This window comes from Salmo salar, chromosome 01, assembly GCF_965601325.2.
Source record: "Salmo salar chromosome 01, fSalSal1, whole genome shotgun sequence".
Lineage (NCBI taxonomy): Eukaryota > Metazoa > Chordata > Actinopteri > Salmoniformes > Salmonidae > Salmo > Salmo salar.
In genome coordinates, this window is record NC_138291.1 from 6,410,715 (window position 1) to 6,426,192 (window position 15,478).

At 45.0% G+C, this 15,478-nt stretch overlaps 1 protein-coding gene across 4 annotated transcripts in view; it reads right to left on the reverse strand.

Annotated features, from left to right (window-relative positions):
* Nucleotides 1–262: 262 nt before the first annotated feature.
* The window catches only part of l2hgdh (L-2-hydroxyglutarate dehydrogenase), a 30,708-nt gene continuing 15,492 nt past the window's right edge, over nucleotides 263–15,478 (reverse strand). Inside the window, exons 2-11 of one of the 4 annotated variants that reach the window (XM_045709117.2) lie at nucleotides 14,998–15,113; nucleotides 14,567–14,718; nucleotides 12,907–13,038; nucleotides 11,899–12,061; nucleotides 11,770–11,804; nucleotides 11,443–11,610; nucleotides 9,233–9,390; nucleotides 8,468–8,599; nucleotides 8,308–8,373; nucleotides 7,951–8,160 (exon numbers count right to left, since the gene is read on the reverse strand). In XM_045709117.2, the coding sequence (XP_045565073.1) occupies nucleotides 8,328–8,373; nucleotides 8,468–8,599; nucleotides 9,233–9,390; nucleotides 11,443–11,610; nucleotides 11,770–11,804; nucleotides 11,899–12,061; nucleotides 12,907–13,038; nucleotides 14,567–14,718; nucleotides 14,998–15,113 (1,102 nt within the window). In that variant the 3' untranslated portion in view covers nucleotides 7,951–8,160; nucleotides 8,308–8,327. Of the gene's footprint in view, nucleotides 4,457–7,950; nucleotides 8,161–8,307; nucleotides 8,374–8,467; nucleotides 8,600–9,232; nucleotides 9,391–11,442; nucleotides 11,611–11,769; nucleotides 11,805–11,898; nucleotides 12,062–12,319; nucleotides 12,335–12,393; nucleotides 12,413–12,906; nucleotides 13,039–14,566; nucleotides 14,719–14,997; nucleotides 15,114–15,478 lie in introns of those variants that run through there. The other 3 variants (XM_014195232.3, XM_082960427.1, XM_082960415.1) reach the window with 3 other exon arrangements.

Genomic DNA, 15,478 nt, shown 5'->3' on the forward strand with positions numbered 1-15,478 from the left:
TGGCCATCTCCAATACATGTCTCAAGGCTTAGAAATCCTTCTTTAAACTTGCTCTTCCCCTTCATCTACACTGATTGAAGTGATTTTAACATGTGACATCAATAAGGGATCATAGCTTTCACCTGGATTCACCTGGTCAGTCTATGTCATGGAAAGAGGTGTTCCTAATGTTTTGTACACTATGTCATTCTTACAGCCAAGTCATTATCTTTATCCTGCATATTCGTACAAGATTTCCAATATACTGCACCAATAATAATAATAATGTGAAAAGTCATTTATTTAAAATAGATTGAATTTCTGTAATAAACGTTTGTCTCTGGAGTTGTACACATCACAAATCTCAAAATGAGAGAATTACAAATCGTAGACAAATCAATTAAACCGTTTCATATCATCTCAGTAAACAGGCTAACAAAATTAAACCGTTTTTCAAAAACAATCACTGTCAAAAAATGTGACTGCGGCAAAATGAAAAAATGGCAGTATTCTTACCGCAAAACTTTGATAAATATATTCAGTTTATGATAAAACAAATGGTTTTAAATCATCATAAATCAATGCGTTAAATATGAAAATGCAGAAGTGGTGGTGAACACCAAGATATGTTTAGCACTACTGTACATATTCATTATCCAAAACCAAAAGTAATGAGAGGGATCACATGAGCATACAGGACCACAGTGGAGCAAGACTTTCATTTAGAACATTCTGGTGATTTATTGGCATCATCTGTGCAACCAACTACATTTCAAACGTTAAGCGTCGGTATAAAGCTATTTCTACGGAGATTCTCCATTTCATTTGCTTTTTAGTCCAAGATTAGGTTTAATCTTGTCTGGAAAACTGGTCCTCGGTAGCATGGACATGGGTTGAACGGTGGGAACCCGGTTACTGAGATTTACTGGCCAAAACCACTCATTTCCCCGCGGGATAAATTATAATACATGATTTATATGAACAGCATGCGGTGAAATGGAACTGTTAAATTATATGCGATGTCTAAATCTGTCTTCTCCACGGCCTCTGCCCCCACCCTGCACGTTGATGATTCATCATGCAGACAGCCCTGCTCAGTGCGGAACGCAGTTCACAATGCATGTAGATCTATCAGCCTCATCGTTTGAAAGAGTGATGGAGGTAGGCTACAGCAGGTATTTATTCAGACCCATAACCATTCAATCTTCGTGAAGAGAAGTGAAAGCCGTCTGCATCTAATTCTAGTCCTATATTATTCAAGGATGTCATTTAGAATGGATTTAGGACACGAAACATTTCATTTAAACTGTTGAAAGCGAGTTAAGGAATGAAGCAACAATAGAGAGAGGACGTAGGCTAATAACATTAGGGGAAATATTAAAGCTACATATGCGTCAGCCTACTAATTATACAAATAGGCAATATTATATTTCAAAATTAAAATCAAATTCGCTAGCCTGTACTTGTAACCTTGTAGGCCGCATCGTATGTTCTCTCTCCCTGCTTTATCATGGTTCGAAAGATGTACGTAATTCTAGTCCATATAATATAGTATAATACAGTACAGTAATACAGTTCACACTCAAAACAGATTATCCTACTGCAGATAGTTTTATTTATTTACCCAAGAGAGCATATAGCTAGCTACATCTATAGCTCCATCTATGGGAATTTATGTTTTTCTGTCGTGCGTAATGTGCAGTAGCCTATATGTCATATCTATTGGAAAACAGCACAATTATTTGGGCACAATTATTGGGCTCATTAAAATGTCTTAAATGTAGGGTTCATTAAATGTCTAATGTAGGGCCCATCAGGCTCAGGTAGCATCAGGCTTGAATTTTTAAAATATTTTTGTTATTTTGTGTTGTATTTTACCCCCTTTTTCTCCTCAATTTCGTGATATCCAATTGCGATCTTGTCTCATCGCTGCAACTCTCCAACGAGGCTGGGAGAGGTGAAGGTCGAGTCACGCGTCCTCTGAAACATGACTCGCCAAGCTGCGCTTCTTAACACCCGCCCGCTTAACCAGGAAGCCAGCTGCACCAATGTGTCAGAGGAAACACCATTGAACTGACAACTGAAGTCAGCCTGCAGGCACCTGGCCCACCACAAGGAGTCGCTAGATCGCGATGAGCCAAGTGAAGCCCCCCCCTTCCAAAGCCTACCCTACCCCGGACGACACCGGGCCAATTGTGCGCCGCCCTATGGGACTCCTGGTAGCGGCCGGTTGTGTCAACCTGGGATCGAACCCGGGTCTGTAGTGACGCCTCAAGCACTGCGATGCAGTACCTTAGACCGCTGCGCCACTCAGGAGGCCCCAGGCTTTAATTTTCTATCCAAGCTCTAATCAAATCCAGACATGGGCCTATTTATAATGCTTTATATTGCTTTCTAATGCTTTTGAATGACACTACCGGTTTTGATGGGAAATACCGGGTTACCACGGAGAAAAAAGTGATTTATTCTCTGGATGGCAGATTTAAAATACTGGGAAAATATTCAACCCTAGTCTAGGCCCTTTGCTTAAGGGATTCTATAGATCACAATTACCCTCTAGTCTTCCACCTACAGCGCATTCAGACCCACCCGACTTTTCCACATTTTGTTATGTTACAGCCTTATTCTAAAATTGATTAAAATAGCCCCCCCCAATCAATCTACACACAATACCCCAGAATTACAAAGCAGTCTGAGGCCCTGAGCGCTCTGGAGCTGGTTTTCATCAAGTATCTCTCTGTATTTGGCTCCGTTCATCTTTCCCCTCAATCCTGACTAGTGTCCCACTCCCTTCCGTTGAAAAACAACCTCACAGCATGATGCTGCCACCACCATGCTTCACCGTAGGGATGGTGCCAGGTTTCCTCCAGTCGTGACGCTTGGCATTCAGGCCAAAGAGTTCAATCTTGGTTTCATCAGACCAGATAATCTTGTTTCTCATGGTCTGAGAGTCCTTAAAGTGCCTTTTGACAAACTCCAAGCTGGCTGTCATGTGCCTTTTACTGAAGAGGTGCTTTCGTCTGGCCACTACCTGATTGGTGGAGTTCATTGCTGCAGAAATGTTTTGGTACACTTACCAGGATCTGTGCCTTTTTATTTTTAATAAATTAGCAAACATTTCAAAAAACCTGTTTTCGTTTTGTCATTATAAAAGGTATTGTGTGTAGATTGAGGGAAATAAGGTTGTAACGTAACAAAATGTGGAGAAAAAGAAAATCAAGGAGTCAGAATATTTTCCGAATGCACTTTACATACTCCATTCAGTACATGCTGCTCAGTGTACTCCATTCAGTACATGCTGCTCAGTGTATTCCATTCAGTACATGTGTCACGTCCTGACCAGCAGAGGGAGTAGTTGTTTAGTATTTTTGGTCAGGACGTGGCAGAAGTACTGTGTTGTATGTGTTTTTCTGGTATTTCTGTTTCTATGTTGGTCTGTGTGGCTCCCGATCAGGGACAGCTGGTTATCGTTGTTCCTGATTGGGAGTCATATATTAGGAGTGTGTTTGTCACCTGGTTTTTGTGGGTTGTTTTATTTCGCACTGCTACGTATAGTTATAGCCTGTGAAACTGTCTCCTGTCGTTCTAGTTTATTGTTTTTTCCGTGTGCATCAAACTTAATAAAATGATGTGGAACCCGCTGCGTATTGGTCTGACAGTGATTTCTCGTATTGGTCTGACATGCTGCTCAGTGTACTCCATTCTAGCCTGACCAATCTGCTGTAGGGTTGCAAATTCCAGTAACATTTACAAACCTACCGAGTTTTCCAGAAATCCCTGTTGGAATATTCCTGCAATTAGGAGGGACTAAGCAGATAATCCTGTAATCCTCCAACCTGGATTTCTGGAAAACCTGGGAATTTTTGGAAAGTTACCGGATTTTACAACCTTCCTCTGCTGACGCAGGTGGACACTGGACCAGTGAGCAGCAGTAACAGCAGATTGGATGGATCATTTCCTGGTGAAGTTTCTTGGCGCAGATCCAGGATCAGTTTACACTCGCCCACTCCAAACTAACCATTGGGGATAATGCAGAACTGACCCGAGATTAGCATCCTAGCATCATCACTGCTTCACTATATCACTAGGTGACCTGCAGCTGGATCAGATGGATCAATGTTGTTGGGGAAGTGTTGGTAGGGGAAGTGTAGGTACGTCCCAAATGCCACCCTATTCCCTGTGGGCTCTGGTCAAAAGTTGTGCATAGAAGTAAAAAAAGAACTCAAAAGTAGGGAATAGGATGCCATTTGGGTATGCATCTGAAGAGCGCCTCTAGAGTTTTTAGAGGCTGAAACGTCTCTCCACCTCGTCTGCCACCATCTCTGCTATGGCCAGGGAAGAGGTGGCGGCGGGCGACGGAGCGTTGCGTACATGGAGGACCCTGCTGCCCACATCACCGACACCAACGTCAAACACAAAGTCATCTACCAGGTTCCCATCGCGGTCCAGAGCCTGGGCCCTCACCCCTGCTGGACCCCTGCAACAGACAAACACACAACACTGTTAAGTCATATTTCCACTATGGATTTGCTCCAGTATTTCACCAAAAAAAAGCTCAGACTTTGGTGTTTCCACCTCCACAGCCCGGCTCCAGTGACTCACTGGGCCTCAGTGGCATTTTTCAGCTCGCATTTACATAATGACTAACTGTGAAACACGGGTTAACACCTTCTCACAAAGAACTGTCTTGATGGTGCAAAGGTTGTTAATTCTGCTCTTCACAAGTCCTCAGTCAGCCCTACGTAAATACAGAATATACCTACAGTGCATTCGGAAAGTATTCAGACCCCGTTCCTTTTTCCACATTTTGTTACGTTACAGCCTTATTCTAAAATTGATATAATTATTTTTTCCCCCTCTCAAGCTACACACAATACCTCATAACGACAAAGCGAAAACAGGTTTAGACATTTTTGCAAGTTCATTAAATATAAAAACATACCTTATTTACATAAGTATTCAGACCTTTTGCTATGAGACTCGAAATTGAGCTCAGGTGCATCCTGTTTCCATTGATCATCCTTGAGATGTTTCTACAACTTGATTGGAGACCACCTGTGGTAAATTCAATTGATTGGACATGATTTGGAAAGGCACACACCTGTCTATATAAGGTCCCACAGTTGACAGTGCATGTCAGAGCAAAAACCAAGCCATGAGGTCGAAGGAATTGTCCATAGAGCGCCGAGACAGGATTGTGTCTAGGAACAGAACTGGGGAAGGGTACCAATACATTTCTGCAGCATTGAAGGTCCCCAAGAACACAGTAGCCTCCATCATTCTTAAATGGAAGAAGTTTGGAACAACCAAGACTCTTCCTAGAGCTGGCCGCCCGGCCAAACTGAGCAATCGGGTGAGAAGGGCCTTGGTCAAGGAAGTGACCAAGAACCCAATGGTCACTCAGAGAGCTCCAGAGTATCACTGTGGAGATGGGAGAACATTCCAGAAGGACAAGCATCTCTGCAGCACTCCACCAATCAGGCCTTTATGGTAGAGTGGCCAGATGGAAGCCACTCCTCAGTAAAAGGCGCAAGACAGCCTGCTTGGAGTTTGCCAAAAGGCACCTAAAGGACTCTCAGACCATGAGAAACAAGATTCTCTGGTCTGATGAAACCAAGATTGAACTCTTTGGCCTGAATGCCAAGCGTCACTTCTGTAGGAAACCTGGCACCATCCCTACAGTGAAGCATGGTGGTGGCAGCATCATGCTGTGGGAATGTTTTTCAGCGTAAGGAAGTGGGAGACTAGTCAGGATTGAGGGGTAAGTTGAACGGAACAAAGTACAGAGAGATCCTTGATTAAAAACCTGCTCCAGAGCACTCAGGACCTCAGACTGGGGCGAAGGTTCACCTTCCAACAAGACAACAACACAAAGCACACAGCCAAGGAGTGGCTTTGGGAGAAGTCTTTGAATCTCCTTTCGTGGCCCAGCCAGAGCCCAGACTAGAACCCGACCTGAAAATAACTGTGCAGCGTCATTCCTCATCCAACCTGACAGAGCTTGAGAGGATCTGCAGAGAACAATGGGAGAAACTCCCCAAATACAGGTGTGCCAAGCTTGTAGCGTCATACCCAAGAAGACTCAAGGCTGTAATCACTGCCAAAGGTGTCTCAACAAAGTACTGAGTAAAGGGTCTGAATACTTATGTAAATGTGCTATATGTTTAAAAAAAAAAAAAAAAATTAGCAAAAATGTCTAAACCTGTTTTTGCTTTGTCATTATGGTGTATTATGTGTAGACTGAGGAAAAAAATTATTTAATAAATTTTAGAATAAGGCTGTAACGTAACAAAATGTGGAAAAAGTCAAGGAGTCTGAATACTTTCTGAATGCTCTGTAGATGGAAACACAGATCCCAAAAAATAACACTAGAGCTTACATTAACATAATCACTGGCAACACACTGGTTCTGTACTGGGAAAAACCCAATTTCTGTACAAAAGGCTGTGGATAAATGCTTATGTAAATCAGTTCATTCAATATTGGTCCTTCAAGCCGGGTAGAAATAACACAGAGAATCTTATCCAAAGTTGCAATTTGTCACATTTTGGAGCGAACAATGAAATGCACAAAGAAATGTGAGTTATAGATCTGTCATTCATCGAAAGCAAGTCTAACAAGCGGTAGATCTGTTCTATGTGAGCAATTATTTTTATGCTTCCCGTTTTTAAATTATTATTTTTTTTGAGTGTTTTACTTTTGGTTTTGTACACCAGCTTCAAAACAGCTGAAAATACAATATTTTTGGTTTTTTAAAATATATTTCACAGCAGTTAAGATGGTACAATGATTATCTAGTTTTTGTTTTGTCACACTGAAATTAGGCGAACTATTTTAATTTTAGCAACCAGGAAATGGCGACACAATTTCTGCATATTGCACATTTTAAGTTCAAAATAAACCCCTAGCCTCTCCACAACCCAGGCACTCCTTTGGGAGCCATACATGTTTCGGGGCCATACATATTAAGTATCTCAGAGTAGGAGTGATGATTTCCTAGCCACTGTGCTTCTACATCTGCATTGTTTGCCATTTGGGGTTTTAGGCTGCGTTTCTGTACAGCACTTTGTGACATCGGCTGATGTAAAAAGTGCTTTATAAATAAATGTGATTGATTTAGGATCAGTTTAGCCTTTTCGATCACAATGATAAGGTAACATGGACAGGAGGACCTGCTTTTTCTAGATCAATTCTCCTACTCTGCAGCTTCTCAAATGTGGGCCTGTACAGTAGAATAGCAAAACTACAACTACCAATCTCGTCACTGGTAGAATAATAGAAAATTGCAAAAGGCCAGATTGGTCATGACCCTCAGGGACTCCAAAGACCTGAAAATACAAGGTGCCATGATTTTAGGTCAGAACACAAAGGAAAATGGTTTGCCACCAATGCCGTCAACCAGGCTGAGAGCAGACTGCAGCACGGTGGACATAGTGGGTAACATCTACCAAGGGTCAAAGCGAACACCACCGAAAGGAGGCACCTGCTACAGTAGGAAGTCAGCAAAATGGAGGAGGAACAGAGTAGGGCCAAAATAGTGGGGTTGGGAGCCTGGACAAGGTGGGAAACAACAGAGAGGAATCTCTTGGGGTGTGGAGGATGGAGCCTGCCAGAATCCAGTTTCTGTTAAGATCCGTCTATGACATGCTCCCATCCCCCCCACTAACTTACATAGGTGGGGCCTCACTGCCCTCTCGGGCAACAAACCTGGCACCGTGGCGCATGTTTTAACATCCTGCACTGTCACCCTCTCCCAAGGACACTACAGATGGAGGCATGACCAAGTTGAGGGAAACTGGACGACATCCTCGAGAAGGAGCGGAGGAAAAAGACAACAAAGGTCACTGCATCAGCTTTTTTTTTCCCAGGCCTTGAGAAAACGGGTGAAGCCAGTTCCAGGAAGTACGGCATCCTGGAACAAGCCAGAACATGGGAGATGTGTGCTGACCTGAACAGACGGCTGAGCTCCCCCCCCCCCGGAATTGTTGTCAGCACTCTCCGTCCAGACATCATCATATGGGAAGAGAAAAGAGAAAAAGTTGGTGATGGTGGAATTCACAGTGGCCTGGGAAGACAGGTGCGAGAAGGCATACCTGCACAAGGAGGAGTATGAAATCCTGGCAGATGATGAGCGAGGCAAGGGGCTTCCCAGCCCTATCAACATGGAGGATACTTTCCGCTCTGTGCATCAAAAGGAAAAAGACAGAAGATCTGTGGTTCAGCGCCTAGCAAGCACTGTCCTGTTGGTTGTGGTTGAAAATATCTGCACCAAGCTAGAAACCATCCAACAGGCAGGCAGTGATTTGGCCAATCAATGTGTGGACTCACTATCTTGAGGACATTCCAGGTTAGGAGTTGAAACGTCCAGTGATAGGTGGACCTGGCTGATGACGTCTGTGTATCACAAACAGTGTTTGATTGCTATCAGGTACTGAGATGCTTCATTACACCCAGAGCCCCTGGAATTTACATTCAGAATCCGTTGTACCTGAGCACGTCGTTTAGAGAGAGTTCTGGGATGAACTTCTTTAAGATGTTGACCTGAGCTCCGATGAACACCCCTCTGTACATCTCTCCAACACCATACACTAGGTTATTCATCACCAGCTTCTGCAGACCTCTGGAACACACACACACACACACACACTTTACAGAGGAGAGAGATACATAGAGAAACAGCAGAGATACATGTCTGCTTCTATCATCCTGCAGAGATATTTATCAAGAGAAAGAAGCCCAGAGGTTCCATGAAAATCTACATGAACTTGGATACCAGGTGGATTTAGTCCTCATGGGGAAGCTCTCTGCTAGATTGAAATGAAATGGCATGTAAAGGGGAAGCTCTCTCTACTAGATTGAAATGAAATGGCATGTAAAGGGGAAGCTCTCTACTCGATTGAAATGGCATGTAAAGGGTAAGCTCTCTACTCGATTGAAATGGCATGTAAAGGGGAAGCTCTCTACTCGATTGAAATGGCATGTAAAGGGGAAGCTCTCTACTCGATTGAAATGGCATGTAAAGGGGAAGCTCTCTACTCGATTGAAATGGCATGTAAAGGGGAAGCTCTCTACTCGATTGAAATGGCATGTAAAGGGGAAGCTCTCTACTCGATTGAAATGGCATGTAAAGGGGAAGCTCTCTACTCGATTGAAATGGCATGTAAAGGGGAACGATAAGTAAGAGAAGATATTAAACCAACCTTCCAAATATGACACCTAAATGACATTGCATCATAACTTCTAAGTACAATACCTGAAAGAGAGTGCATCTACAAAGTCCCGGGCATCGAAGTCGTACAGCTTGTATCCCTCTCGTTTAAAGGCCAGGACGGCGTTGGGACCCAGCCAAACACTGCCGTCCATCCGCGGGGTGAAGTGGACCCCCAGGAAGGGGAACTTAGGGTCAGGAACCTAGAGACATGTCTCTCTATCAGTGCATTTCTCTAACAGCACAGGTCTGACATTCCTTGAATCACAAAATCAACCTTAGCCTCTCTAGCCTAGGCACTTGTGTAGACCAGTAAGAAAAATGTAAGTCGACTCTGGATATGAGCGTCTGCTAAATGACTAGAATGTAAATGTTGTATAGGTGTGATAGGCCAGGTAGCTATAAAATTGTGACAATGCTATCAGCCTATCTAATCCTTTCAGATCTAAGTGCCGTTAGGGGCTAAGGGTTGAGAAACAAGGAGAAAATAGAGGCCTTACAGGGTAGATGGTGTTCTAGAGGACTTACAGGGTAGATGGTGTCCTAGAGGACTTACAGGGTAGATGGTGTCCTAGAGGACTTACAGGGTAGATGGTGTCCTAGAGGACTTACAGGGTAGATGGTGTCCTAGAGGACTTACAGGGTAGATGGTGTTCTAGAGGACTTACAGGGTAGATGGTGTCCTAGAGGACTTACAGGGTAGATGGTGTCCTAGAGGAGGACTTACAGGGTAGATGGTGTCCTAGAGGAGGACTTACAGGGTATATGGTGTTCTAGAGGACTTACAGGGTAGATGATGTTCTAGAGGACTTACAGGGTAGATGGTGTTCTAGAGGACTTACAGGGTAGATGGTGTCCTAGAGGAGGACTTACAGGGTAGATGGTGTCCTAGAGGAGGACTTACAGGGTAGATGGTGTTCTAGAGGACTTACAGGGTAGATGGTGTTCTAGAGGACTTACAGGGTAGATGGTGTTCTAGAGGAGGACTTACAGGGTAGATGGTGTTCTAGAGGAGGACTTACAGGGTAGATGGTGTTCTAGAGGAGGACTTACAGGGTAGATGGTGTCCTAGAGGAGGACTTACAGGGTAGATGGTGTCCTAGAGGAGGACTTACAGGGTAGATGGTGTCCTAGAGGACTTACAGGGTAGATGGTGTTCTAGAGGAGGACTTACAGGGTAGATGGTGTCCTAGAGGAGGACTTACAGGGTAGATGGTGTCCTAGAGGAGGACTTACAGGGTAGATGGTGTTCTAGAGGAGGACTTACAGGGTAGATGGTGTCCTAGAGGAGGACTTACAGGGTAGATGGTGTTCTAGAGGACTTACAGGGTAGATGGTGTCCTAGAGGACTTACAGGGTAGATGGTGTCCTAGAGGACTTACAGGGTAGATGGTGTTCTAGAGGACTTACAGGGTAGATGGTGTCCTAGAGGAGGACTTACAGGGTAGATGGTGTTCTAGAGGACTTACAGGGTAGATGGTGTTCTAGAGGACTTACAGGGTAGATGGTGTTCTAGAGGACTTACAGGGTAGATGGTGTCCTAGAGGAGGACTTACAGGGTAGATGGTGTTCTAGAGGACTTACAGGGTAGATGGTGTCCTAGAGGAGGACTTACAGGGTAGATGGTGTTCTAGAGGACTTACAGGGTAGATGGTGTTCTAGAGGACTTACAGGGTAGATGGTGTTCTAGAGGACTTACAGGGTAGATGGTGTCCTAGAGGAGGACTTACAGGGTAGATGGTGTCCTAGAGGAGGACTTACAGGGTAGATGGTGTCCTAGAGGACTTACAGGGTAGATGGTGTCCTAGAGGAGGACTTACAGGGTAGATGGTGTCCTAGAGGAGGACTTACAGGGTAGATGGTGTCCTAGAGGAGGACTTACAGGGTAGATGGTGTCCTAGAGGAGGACTTACAGGGTAGATGGTGTTCTAGAGGACTTACAGGGTAGATGGTGTCCTAGAGGACTTACAGGGTAGATGGTGTCCTAGAGGACTTACAGGGTAGATGGTGTCCTAGAGGACTTACAGGGTAGCTGGTGTCCTAGAGGAGGACTTACAGGGTAGATGGTGTCCTAGAGGACTTACAGGGTAGATGGTGTCCTAGAGGACTTACAGGGTAGATGGTGTTCTAGAGGACTTACAGGGTAGATGGTGTCCTAGAGGACTTACAGGGTAGATGGTGTCCTAGAGGACTTACAGGGTAGATGGTGTCCTAGAGGAGGACTTACAGGGTAGATGGTGTTCTAGAGGACTTACAGGGTAGATGTTTCCCCGGACCAGATAGTGTTTCTCAGGCTTCAGGACTAGGTAATCTCCTCTGAAGGGGACAATGCGAGGGTCTGGACTGCAGCCAGAGATCTGAGAGAGGCGGTCAGAGTACAGACCACCACAGGTCAGCACATACCGACACCGTACCTCCTTACCCTGAGGAGACCACACACACACACACACACACACAGACGTTAGTTACAGCTTAAAAACAAAAAGTTCTCATAGCCATTTCCATGGCATTTTACTAATTTAGCACACAGACAGACAGACAGACAGACAGACAGACAGACAGACAGACAGACAGACACCTACCTTTGAGTCTCTGATAGCGATGGGATATTTTATTCCTGAAAGTTTTTGAAGATAAAAAAAAATAAAAATCACAAGTGCATCCCAACTTTTCATCAAATCTCTGAGGTGAGGAAAGTATGGAACAAATACCATCAGTGTTACCAGCGGGGCTTTCCTTCACCATGGCCATGTCACTAGCCTCATATTCAGTAACCACGGTCCCTCCAGCCTCCTGGAAGTCTTTGGCGTATGCGAGTGACACCAGCCTCCAGTCCACGATGCCAGTGTAGGGAGAGTCCAGGGCCATCAGACCCTGAAAGGAAGAGTTTAACCATAAACTGTTAACACTGATACTCTACCCTGGGCTGTGTACCAAATGGCACCTTTTGTCCCTAGAAAGAGCACTACTTTTGACCAGGGAATATGACGTAATTTCCAAACCAGGCCATAAGTAGTGCTCTGTATAGGCAATAGGGTGTAATTTCAGACTCAATCCTGGACTTTCACTATGAAGCACCTTAGTAGAGACTTGAATGCCATCTCGTTCACACTCTCCACCCTTCTCTCTCACCCTGCAGTAGGGCTCTCTCTCACGCTCTCTCTCACCCTGCAGTAGGGCTCGCTCTCTCTCACGCCCTCTCTCACCCTGCAGTAGGGCTCTCTCTCTCTCTCTCACCCTGCAGTAGGGCTCTCTCTCTCACCCTGCAGTAGGGCTCTCTCTCTCTCACCCTGCAGTAGGGCTCTCTCTCTCCTCACCCTGCAGTAGGGCTCTCTCTCTCTCACCCTGCAGTAGGGCTCTCTCTCTCTCTCTCTCACCCTGCAGTAGGGCTCTCCCTCTCTCACCCTGCAGTAGGGCTCTCCCTCTCTCACCCTGCAGTAGGGCTCTCTCTCACGCTCTCTCACCCTGCAGTAGGGCTCTCTCTCACGCTCTCTCACCCTGCAGTAGGGCTCTCTCTCTCTCTCTCTCACGCTCTCTCACCCTGCAGTAGGGCTTCTCCCTCTCTCACCCTGCAGTAGGGCTCTCTCTCTCTCTCTCACGCTCTCTCACCCTGCAGTAGGGCTTCTCCCTCTCTCACCCTGCAGTAGGGCTTCTCCCTCTCACCCTGCAGTAGGGCTTCTCCCTCTCTCACCCTGCAGTAGGGCTTCTCCCTCTCTCACCCTGCAGTAGGGCTCTCTCTCTCGGATCCCCTTGGCGTCTATCATGGTGAGGTCACGCACGTTGTTCTTCTGTCCTCGCTCGTACAGCGCTTTGAGCCTGGGAATCTCCTCTCGCTCCACAGCGACGATCAGCTGCCAACACAAAGGCCAAGCCGTAGACATGACCAGAAAATATTTTTGTGATCAACTTTTTCTTTATTTTTCAAAGAACAACAGAAAACACCACATAGGAGCCGGAATGATTATACAGGAAGAGACCGTATTATACAGGAAGAGACCATATTATACAGGAAGAGACCGTATTATACAGGAAGAGACCATATTATACAGGAAGAGACCGTATTATACAGTGATATACAGGAAGAGACCATATTATACAGGAAGAGACCGTATTATACAGGAAGAGACCGTATTATACAGGAAGAGACCGTATTATACAGTGATATACAGGAAGAGACCATATTATACAGGAAGAGACCGTATTATACAGTGATATACAGGAAGAGACCGTATTATACAGGAAGAGACCGTATTATACAGGAAGAGACCGTATTATACAGTGATATACAGGAAGAGACCATATTATACAGGAAGAGACCATATTATACAGGAAGAGACCGTATTATACAGTGATATACAGGAAGAGACTGTATTATACAGGAAGAGACTGTATTATACAGGAAGAGACTGTATTATACAGGAAGAGACCGTATTATACAGGAAGAGACCGTTTTATACAGGAAGAGACCGTATTATACAGGAAGAGACCGTATTATACAGGAAGAGACCGTATTATACAGGAAGAGACCGTATTATACAGGAAGAGACCGTATTATACAGTGATATACAGGAAGAGACAGTTCTATACAGTAAGAGACAGTATTATACAGGAAGAGACAGTTCTATAAGTAAAAAAATGTTTTTGCATTGTCACATACACCGGATAGATGCGGTGAAATGTGTTGTTTTACAGGGTCAGTCATAGTAGTACAGCGCCCCTGGAGCAAATTAGGTTGAAGTGCTTTGCTCAAGGGCACATTGACAGATGTTTCATCTTGTCGTCTCGGGGTGTTCGAACCAGCGACCTTTCGGTTACTGGCCCAACGCTCTAACCGGCCCAACACTCTAACCGGCCCAACGCTTTAACCGGGCCCAACGCTCTAACCGGGCCCAACGCTCTAACCACTAGGCAAGAAGCCAGGACCCTGTAAACCAGTTGTTGCAGGTAAATACAATGAAATTAGACCATAAATACTAATCGCACACCGAGCTACATCAACCCCCCCCCCAATGATCTGATTAGTGATTAGCATTGACATACTCTCTGGATATACTGTAAATAGTATACCGGTTATGGTGAAACGTGTCATGCACAAACTGTGAAACGATACTAGCAAATACTACGATTTATTTATTTATTTATTTAACCTTTTCAACATTATTCAACCTTGGAGGTTAGAAACCTCCTTTTGCGAGGGGGACCTGGATAGAAGATCATACTAAATTCAGCTACAACGACAATAGGTGCTTTAGGGGAAGAGAATACTTTGAGGTCCAAATCCAAGCCATACGTCTACTCATCAATATTTACAAAACCACGGTAAACAACAACAACATCTACAGCCCTAAGGCCAAACCCGATGTTAATTAGAGAACTCACCTTTCCACACCTCTTATAGGGGAGTCCTTTCTTGTCCAGGTATTCGTAGGCCATAGTGGCCCCTTTGCCACAGAGACGGGCCTTCAGAGAACCAGGGGTATAGTAAATCCCACTGTGGATCACACCACTGTTGTGGCCGCTTTGGTGGACGGCTGAGGACGGGACACGGAACAGTGTTAATTCCCCAATAAAGGTTGTAGGGAAAAGGAGCACAAAGAAGAACTGTGGAAATAACATAGCAACGTGTTTGGCTGATGGCTAATACCAGGACAGACTGGCACAATAGAAACTTGTTTTCCTTGTGAAAATGTTTTCCGTTTGGAACAGTGCATAAAAATGTTTTCGCAACGGTGTCCGACTAATGAATGCACCCCAGGCTAACATGAACGTCAAGTTAGTGACCCCTCCCTCCCTCCCTGCCCACCACGTACCCAGGTCCTTCTCCTTCTCCAGCAGAATGAAGCTAAGCGTGGGGTGTCTGAGGATGAGCTCTCTGGCTGAGGCCAGGCCCACGATGCCTCCACCCACCACAGCCACATCACACGTACTGAAACACAAAGGCATGTCATCAGGGACGCGTTCATTAGTAGTCGCAGGGCGGTTGTAGCAGGGGACAGGTTCATTAGTAGTCAGCATTAAGGGACAGGTTCATTAGTAGTCAGCATTAAGGGACAGGTTCATTAGTAGTCAGCATTAAGGGATAGGTTCATTAGTAGTCAGCATTAAGGGACAGGTTCATTAGTAGTCAGCATTAAGGGACAGGCAAGGGGGTCATTAGTAGTCGCCCCTTAATGCTCAGTGTCATCCAGGACACTGCATTACCCCATTTTCAAATAGTTTCTACCGTCAGGCCCACATCCTCATCTAATCCAGGAATGATCCAGTTAGAAACAGAATGCTACCTAACAACAG